The 9,257-nt window shown below is 50.5% G+C and overlaps 1 protein-coding gene across 1 annotated transcript; it reads right to left on the bottom strand.

Annotated features, from left to right (window-relative positions):
- Positions 1-3,526: 3,526 nt before the first annotated feature.
- Positions 3,527-9,072, bottom strand: CHCT1 (CHD1 helical C-terminal domain containing 1). Its single transcript, XM_068656372.1, has 5 exons — positions 8,961-9,072; positions 7,944-8,185; positions 6,853-7,028; positions 6,429-6,528; positions 3,527-3,730 (listed from the first exon to the last, which is right to left on the bottom strand). Exons 1-5 carry the CDS (start codon positions 9,070-9,072, stop codon positions 3,527-3,529), a joined length of 834 nt encoding a protein of 277 aa, XP_068512473.1.
- Between the last annotated feature and the right edge of the window lie 185 nt (positions 9,073-9,257).

Genomic DNA, 9,257 nt, shown 5'->3' with positions numbered 1-9,257 from the left:
CCCTCGCTGTAACCCAAAACACTCAGACCTTGGCACAGGCATGAAGGATTTGTGGGTGGGGAGGGCGGTGCCACGGGTGTCACCGTGAGCTGTGGTGGTGGCTGAGCCCATGGGGCGCCTCTGAAGCCTGAGCCCCTGGCAGCAGTCAGGAATGGGGCCTGCCGGCTGGTTTCTTACCCCCTTAGGGCTCACCTCATCTTAAATGAGGATGATTCCAGAGGCTGAGGCTGAAGTCAGGGCTGTGGCCCTGCCCTTTGTGGTTGTATAACCCAATATATCCTATCCATGCAAATTAAATGGGTGAAGGATACAAGCCACCAGGCACCCACACAACTTTCTCAATTCTTTCCCTTTTCCTCAGGGAAACGTTGACATTTTGGGGGTGACATTTTGAGGGAAGAACCACCACCAGCGGAATAAAACTGTTCCTAGCAAGGTAAGGGTACAGTGCTGTTGGAAGCTGAGGTGTGAGGCCATCCTGCTGATTGTTGGGGAGTTAATGACACAAACTGGATGAAAGCTGCTGTCCACTGATGACTTTCTTCCCCAATTAGTCTGGGGAACGATCACCCGAAAGCTGACATCAGCAAATCAGCACTGTGACGAGTAGCGCGCAGCTTCTCAGGCTGATGAAATTTAACCACAATTCCCCTAAATATGGCTTGAGGTGAGCTGCTCTGGGGGAGGTGGTGGTGTTTTGTTGTGGTGGTTCGTTGTTGTTTTAAGAATTAAAAGAAATATAGCCTTGGGTTATCTGAGGCGCTGGGTGTTCGTCCTGGCTGGCTGCAGGTCTGGAGCACTGGGGTCGCGTATGTTACCCGCTGTGGCAGCACCAGTTCTGCTTATTCCTGACATCTTTTGCCAGGAATGTTGCTGCTTTCTGTGGCACAAAGTATGAGCTTTACTATCCTGAGTGTAGCTGTCAACAAGGGGCCTCTGCATCTCTTCAGGTTTATGGTTTTAGGGGGGGGGGATTTTTTTTGTCTTGTTCTTTTCTTTGCTGATTCTGTGTTACACATTGACACTTCATAAAAAGCATTAAAATCTTGCTTTTCTTTAGAGCCAAACCCAAGGTTGTGCAAGACTTCCATGAATTCCCGGATGCTGCATTTAAACAGAAAAGAGCAACCGGCCTGAGTTAGGACAGGCGCGTGGAGCTGCAAGTCCTGCAGTTGTGCTTGGTAGCACTGCTGCCTGCCAGCCTCCAGCATTGCACAGCGCAATCCTAGTGATGCTGCATTAGAGGCACTGATGCACTTCTGTAGTTTGTGCCAAAGGTTTTCATGTAATGCGTTCAGTGTAGGAACGCTTCTCCTTGCCTTCCTTTGCCCATGTCATCTGTGGGGGACTCGGTGGGGTGATTGCTGGCACAGCTCAGTTTTCCTTGAGAGCTCTCCTGTCACTTCTGAGTTCCCTCAAGTCCTACTGGAAAAAATGTGGAATAATCCAGACTTGAGCAGGCTTTAATCTTGCTCAGCTTTGTCTTAAGCAAGGGTGACATTTTGAGGGCATACAGTGTTTTTCTGATGCAGCCACATGTGTTATTGGCTTATGCAGTGTGTGCTATGGGGGAAGCTTATAACCTTTAGCTGAAAGAAATATTGAAAATCAAGCCTAGTGAATCCTAAAATGCAAGCCAGCCAGGTTTTCTCTTCTAATTATTCCTGTCCTGCAGTGTTAGCTCCCTAATGAGTCTCTTCCTGAGCCACAGTCCAACAGGGCTACAGCCACCTCGGGCTGGATGAGTGGATAGCTGCTGCAGTGTCTGCCAGGCCCACTGACATTTGTGCTGGCTCCTGGGCTTTATGAGCCTGGAGCAGTTTGAAATAGCATGTGTGTATGTGTGGAAGTTAGGAAACTTTTTTTTTTTTTTTTTTTTTTTTAATGTACCAGAGTATGTTCCATACCCCAGCCTCTTCCTCTTTTGGTCTTTCCTCCCGGGTCGGTGCGGCCACATGGAGGGGTTGTGTGTGTGTTTGCATGGGAACAGATTCTGCCTTTGTCAGATGAGGTTTCCTTCCATAGCAAGGAAAGGTGGAGCTCTCTGCCTCTTCCCACACACTGCTCTTCCATTCTTAGGTTTTGTACAAAAGGAAAAATGTAGTAAAGGTAGGCCTGATGCTTATGCATCCCTAATGGAGTCTTAATGCTGGTGCACAGCTGCTAGGAAACTCCAGCCTAAGGATGAATAAGATCACATGATTTTTAAATAACATCATTTTCATTTTGCTTGGGTCAAAGCTTGTTGCTATGACGCTGCAAGTAATGCAGTATTTTACAGTTTCAGGAAACCATGAGGACTTTTTATTGCATACTTTCTACCTACGGTGCTGGGTGATGATCCCAGATTAATTCCTTTCTGTGGGTATCTGAGCTGTCCGTGAGAACCTTAAAAGCAAAGAACACAAAGTGAGTGGGAGGGCCAGGCCGAGTCCCCTGAGGAGCCGCTGCCCCTCTGCATCCCCACCAGGCGGATTGGAGCACAGGGCTGCTCCGGACAGACCCTCACCACCCAGGCTCTCAGGCAACCAGTGACCCCCAAACCTTGACACCTTCCTAACATTTCAGTATTGCACGTGCTGTATGATTCTGGTGTGTTTCTCACTGTAGGAACTTGGCAGGATCTGTTTGGTCCATTTCTGCAGTGGAGCAGACAGGGGGAGGAGGATTGCCTGGAGCTGCAGAGCCGGGGGTTAGTGTGGGACTCCTGCTCACCTCCCAGACCATGCTGTCTAGCTAGTTCCTGGCTTTTGACTTTCCGTTTTACCAGTTTGGATTTTAAATGGGTAAAATTTAGCTGTTACATGTGTACCAGCTATGATATGTAACAATCTGATAGCAGGCTGGGTTCTTTTAGAGGGAAATAGAGAGTTTTGGGAGAAAGGAAGTGAAAAACAAGATGGTTTGTGAGCAGGAGCACTCCCACGGGACACGTGGCTGCATTTTAGCAGCTTGAAAACTGGTGTGTGTGGGCCAAATCCTTCTGTGGGCAGACTGTGGCACCTGTCTGTGGCAGAGCTGATCTTGCCAACAATTGCCCCGATGTCCCTTTTTCCTACCTTCTTCAGGGTTTGTGTATGGCAGGGTCTGGGCTCACCAGCCAGGCTGCCAGGAGCCCTGGTTAGCAAGTGCACCTGCGACAGGTTGGTCGGCGTTTCTGCTCCACGCCGAGAGCGTGCGTGGCTTTGTAGGGATGGGCCCAAAGGCAAACCACAAGCATGCTTTGAGCATCCCGACTGCTATGCAAAAATGTGCTAATGAACCTCCCCTGGCATGGGCCACCAAAGGGATGTCTTCTGCTGCCTCAGTGCCTTATGCTAGAGCAGTTTCTCCTGCTGATTTTCCTATTTGTGCGTCTCCTCTGAGACAGCAGTTCAACCTGCCTGACTTCTCTAGCCCCACCACCGCTTGCACCTTCACCAGCTGATTGTTTTTGTGAAAAAGCCAGGTGTGGGTGGCTCTGCCTGAACAGGGCAATGCTGTCCCTGGCCATGCCCCTGGGCCCCAAGCTCCCAGCAGCAATACCTCAGCCATCATTTTCACCACTGGGCTGTGCCCCGGTGGGTGCGTTCATGGTGATGGCCTCTGTGTCCTGGTTTGTGCCCTGGTTGTTCCCGGACGCCTCTGGTACCTCCATCGAGGTTTCAGCTGTTGTAGGGCCACTCCTGCTTGTTTCACTCAGGTTTGTTCCTGGAACTGAATCTGTGCTTTCTGGTGGACAGCATAACAGCTTAAAAAGAACAAAAAAAAAAAAAAAAAAAAAACACAAAAAAACACTTCTAAGGATATTTAGATGACCAAACACTGACTCATGCTTGGGCAACAACTCTTGCTTCACCACGGCCCTGTGGGGTGGCAGTGGGTGAGAAATACCCGTGCTGCCCCACAAACCATCGCCCCGTGGTTGTGCCATGAGCTCTGCTGGATGTGGGATCCCCACTGACCTTCACAGACCCATGTGGGCTGGAAACCTCAGCATCTGGGCACCCAACCCCTGTGTTTTAATGCAAGAATCCCTCTTGGTGTGCTCTCCAGAGGACCAGCGTTTCCCAGGCCCTTTGGAAGGCGGTGGGCAGCTGGCGGTGCTGTTTAGTGGCCGTTTTTTGGACCAAGGCCGAGGTGTGCAGTGCGATGTGGGTGCTGAGCCCTGGTGCTGCGGGAGGTGCCTGTGTGGGGATGGGTGTGCGCTGCCACTGGATGTCACTGTCGCCTTGTGGTGCTTGGAGCAATGGGATGGCTGGGGGCAGCGGTCCCTGTGACAGAATGGCACTGCGGTGGAAGAGTGACAGCATCCTCCTAGGTAGGAGATGCCAGGGGAAAAAGGTTGGGTTTGTGTTGCTAGGGTCACGCTGATCGCTGTTTTTTTTTTTCTTTTTCTTTTTTTTTCCCTGATGTTCTAGGGCTTCAGATATTTCTTCGCTCCCACAGACTAAGTTGGACTGAGGCATGGGGCTAATTCCTACAGTGAAAAAGCTTTTGGCAGCGTATGAGAGCCAGTGGATCACACAGGGACGCGTGGCTCTGTTCTGCTCTGTGCCAAGAAGTGGGGCTGCTCTGATGTTTTCAGTAAGTCTATAAACTGAGCTTGGACCAGTGTTCAAATTCAAATGTCATGGCTCTTTTTTTCTTTTTTTTTAAGTTTGTTTTTTAAAAAAGGGCCTAAAAGCTCGCATGTGAGGAAACAGGATAATAGATCTCCATCCACCTTTAAGAAGTCTGGTGAGTAAGGCTAATGGATGGCTGCTCTGCCAGCCTCTCTCTAATAAAACTCTCAAAATTATCAAATTACCACGCTGCCAACCTCAATCACTTACTAATTGCATATTGATTCTGTATTTTTATGCCCACTCATCTAAATAACGAGGCGTTTCCAAACAGTCTATTTCTGTCCCCCCCTGGACCCGCAGCCTGCTGTTTGTGCTGGAGCAGGGAGCCGCTGCAGTTCCCTCCCCACGAAGGGCAGAGATGCTGCTTTTCTCCCACTCGTCTTGCATAACAAAAGGCGTTTGTCAGCCGTTACATAACGGCCGGGGTTGGGTTTGTTGCTGCTTTTTGGAGGAGGCCTCGTCCAGAGCAGCTGTGTCAGGGCCTGGGGTGCTCACGCCCTGCTCCTGCACAGCTAACGCTTGGCACCTCCACTTGCTTTTCTCCTCCCCAGGGAGATGCTGATGTCCATTTTTATTTTATTTTATTATTATTTTTTTAACAAAGCAGTGGGATGGGGAGGGCTTTTGGTTGGTTGTTTTTTGGGGTGTTTGCTGCCTCCTGCTTGGGGTGGCTGCATAGGCCGAGGCCAGGCCCATTGGCACCATGGCTGCTGCCAAGCAGAGGCCACGTCCTGGGCCCAGCCGAGCCTCCGAGGGGCTGGGAGCTGGGCTCGGGTCGTTCTCTGAGGCTGTGGTGAACTGAAGGCAGCACCAACACCCATCACCACCTGGCTGCCCTCATTTGGACTCGCTTTTTTCATATCCCCAGTTAATCTCAGGTGTCTCCTGCTCACAACATGTTATTTTATTTTTCCTTTACGTTAATTTCCTCATTGTTGGAGTGCATTTTTGGAGCCCTAAAAACAAGTAGACGGTTTTATTTTGCCATCAACTAAAAGAAAAGCTGCACAGCTGGTTGCCCCTTTGCAAAGGGAAAGGAGGCAGCTGCTCACCTGCAGCCGCCGCTTATTTATGGCTGCATTGCTGCCAGCAACCAGATGACTGCGGCCCTTTATAACACAGAGCAGTGCCTGGTTCCTACACAGGGTTGTGCCTTTTTGAACTTACTCAAAACATTTTCCCAGTTAACTCTTTTTTTTTTTTTTTTTTTTTTTTTTAAACTGTGGGTCTGTTTTTAATTTTTTTAAAATAAACTTATTTAAGTGTTTCTTATGGACCTTTGAACTTCCTGGTGTGCTCAGCCTTTGCTCAGGGGATGTTTATGGGTGGCTGTGAGTGTGCTCATGTGGTTTAAACCCTCAGGGCTGGGGTTCTCTGGAAACCCTTGGTTGCAGCTTCCTTGGGTGAGGAGCTGATGCTCAGGCACAGAAATAAGCCTTAGCAAACACTGACTTCACCTGAATGAGTTACTTGTTTCAATGCTTAACTCTTGTGTCACCAGATAAATCCAGGGATCAGATTTGGTCTGTAAACATGGCTGGGAACACGGGATCAGTGAACAGCCCCAAAAATCATAAGCCGTGGTGCTGGGCCCGTGAGCTCAGCTTCCAGGTGCTGGCACCAGCCACTGCAACAGCTCAGTGCCCGTGACATGGTGGGAACTGGCAATGCCCACAGGGTTTGTGCCCTTCTGGCAGGCAACTACTTGCAAGGTGCAGGTTTTCCCTCTGGTGTGGATTGAGCCCCTGCATACTGTGGTCATCCCTTCAGGTGACTGCAGCAGGGACACCTTGCGGGGCATTGCCTTTCCTGCTGGCTTACCTTAAACTTGTCCATTCTGTTGCTCTTGATGTACTTATACAGCTTCTGCAGCTGCTTTTCGTCATTCTCTGAGAAGAGGGAGACGAACCTCCACATCATTCTGGGGAAAAGACACAGGGATGGTGTACATGAGCACAGACTTCAGCCCTTCCTAGTGCTGGTTCTGGCTAGTGGAGGGAGACCACTGCTGTACCTGTGCGTGATATTTTTCTTTTTCTTTTCTTTTTTTTTTCCTGAGGCTTATAAGCTTCTGAAGAACAGCCCTTCCCTAAGCGTGGGAAGCACCAGTCTCCAGCAGACACCCAACCTGCCCAGTGCCTGGAAATGCAGGGCCAAATTGCATCTAAATTCCCCATGGGAGCCCATCTAGCCAGGAGCATCACCGGTGCGGGACCACCAGCCCAGTAAGAGGACAAAACCTTACGTCTTCCAGTGCTTGACCTCCGAGGCTCTGCAGTGCTGCCGCAGAAACATGTCGATGCGGTCCCCGATTATGGTCAGGCTTTCCTTTGTGTACTTCACTTTTCTCTTCCTGGGGAGGTGCTGGGGAAAACACAGCTTCCTGAGAGACTTCTTAAAGGGCCTCAGGAACTCCTTGCACTGTAAGGGAAGCATTGGAATAGGCACTTAGCACTCAGCTGGGGGCTCGGGTGCTGCTTTTTGTTAAATGAGCTGATTAAGGTGATCCCAATGAGCTGGGATCATTGGGGAAGTGTTGTCTGAGTGTATTGCATAGGGATAGGGGAGATGGAGTGGACCTCAGCAGGTCCCTTGCTAGAGGTTCCCATTGCCCCACAAGAGCCCATCCTGCACCTCCCCGGGTTTACCATGCTCTGGGCACAGCCTTCGGAAGGGAACTGAGGGATTTCCACCTCTGGGAATTCCCTTCTGACATCACAGGGTGAAATATTAACTTCAGGCTACAAGACAGCTGTTCTGCAGGGAGGGAAAGGGAACTCACACGCTGCTGCTTCCTGTGGCCGTGCCTGGGATGGTGCAAACATCAGCTCATGATGCAAGAGCCAATGCTGCATCTGCACGCCCTCCTTTTTGCCCCTCCTCACAGTTTTTTTGTCTTTTTTTTTTTTTTTTTTGCCACTTCTGAGCTGTGACCAGGCTGTGTGTGGGTATGCCTCTGTGCACCGGGAATGCAGGATGTGGGAGCGGGTGGGCAGGATGTCCCCGTGCAGGGCAGAGGTGTGAGATGGAGCTTTGGGGCCATGGTGCCGGTAATATTGCTGAACCACACCACCAAAGTGTCATGTGAAATGATAAAGATTGCAGTTTGTGTTTCCAAAAACCTGGTGGTGTATGTAAAGTGTGATTTTTGGTGGGGGTGGCTGTTTAACTCAGTGTGATGTCCAGTTAACTGGAAAACAGCAATGAGGTTAACATCCAGACATGGAGGAAAGCTGCAATAAGATGATGTATCCTGCTTTTTGCTCTCTCTCAACAACCTGAGTTACCACTGATTTTTTTTTTCTCTCTACCACTGAAGTCTATTTAGTATCTCACAATTTTGAAGGTGTCCCGATCGAGGCCGTCCGCGTAGTTGACGAGCGGGGTCCTGCATGGCGCAGCGTGCGAGCTGCCTGTCCTGGGGGCTGCCTCGCCCCTGCTGCCAGCCGCATCCCCCTCGGTGGCCTGCGAAGTGCCAAAGCTGCAGGTTAGTCGCCTGTTGGTGCCAATCCTACATCCTCTCCTACAAACATTGCTGAGGGCAAAACCTATCCTAAGGCTCAGAAGCATTTCTCTTCCTGCCAAAAGCATTTCAGATTGAGTTTTCAGAGGTGCTTAATGAAGCTAGGTACTCAATTATAATTAGAAGTCCATAAGAATTGGCCACCTACTGTAAGTCCCTTTTGGAAACCCTACCTCTAATAAATTACAAGGTAAACAATGGTCACTCATTCCTAATAGCATCCATCAAACAAGGGCTGGCATCCGCTTGCTAAGTGGAAATCGCAGCTACAGTGGGCTCAGTGTAACGCGGCACTGCTCCACGCACAGCTTCTATGGACAGCTGCACAGCTGGCTGGAAAGCAAAGCAAAGTCCTCAGCCACTGGGTTTGCATGTCCCAGGTCCAGGGGGAATTATCTCTCGCACAGGGTGTAAGTTTTCCCTGCAGCAATGTTTCCGTAGGTAACTTCTCCGCTCATTTTTTTGGAAAGCAATGATTGTACAACCAACTTAAACACAAGCTTATGGTGCCTCTTAAAGCATGTAGGAAGAGCAGTTCTTCCATTTTGTGTGTGCTCTGCTCCCTGGGAAGATCCCTTCTGGTTTAGGACTGGATTTACGAAGAGGTTTTGGAAGTGATGCTGAGGCCGGGCTCTGCTCTCACCGTGCCCCTGCCCCTGCTCACCTTGGCCTGCCCAGCCGGGTTGTCCTCAGCCGCCCCCGTTCTGCTGCCCGTATTCTCCATGGGACACAGACCCCTCGCCTCCTGCTCGCACCAGGTGGGAAGGGGAAGTTGCCACGGGAGCTGTGTTTGAACCAAAGCGCACTGGGGTAACCGGGGGCCCGGATACCGGTTCCGAGTTCCACCAGCCATGGGAACAGCTGGGGCGCTGCCCGGAACGGCACTGTCACAATGGGACAGTCCTGCAGGGCACGGTCACCTCTCCCAATCAGCTCTGCCATTGAATTGTGGTTCTAAGGAAATGGGCTGAAACCCCTGGGTTTTCCCCCAGGTGCTGTGCATGGAGCTTCTTAGAGCAGAGACCACAACTCCCACTGCAGTGTAAGGGAAATCTGGGGGCATCTCCCTAACAGGTGGTGGTGGAAGCCACCCACAACGAGATGCAGCTCTCCTGGGTAGCATCTCT

Source organism: Anas acuta, chromosome 19 (genome assembly GCF_963932015.1).
Source record: "Anas acuta chromosome 19, bAnaAcu1.1, whole genome shotgun sequence".
NCBI lineage: Eukaryota > Metazoa > Chordata > Aves > Anseriformes > Anatidae > Anas > Anas acuta.
The sequence above is the reverse complement of the archived record's forward strand: the minus strand, read 5'-3'. Positions and strand labels throughout refer to the sequence as shown.

Excerpts from the sequence above, each read along its gene's own strand:
- CHCT1 (XM_068656372.1), bottom strand. The coding sequence starts at position 9,072 with ATGGCAGAGCTGATTGGGAGAGGTGACCGTGCCCTGCAGGACTGTCCC. Across the intron at positions 7,029-7,943 it reads ATCGGGACACCTTCAAAATT|TGCAAGGAGTTCCTGAGGCC; the intron begins GTGAGATACTAA and ends CTTCCCTTACAG. Across the intron at positions 3,731-6,428 it reads ACAGAATGGACAAGTTTAAG|CTGTTATGCTGTCCACCAGA; the intron begins GTAAGCCAGCAG and ends GTTCTTTTTAAG.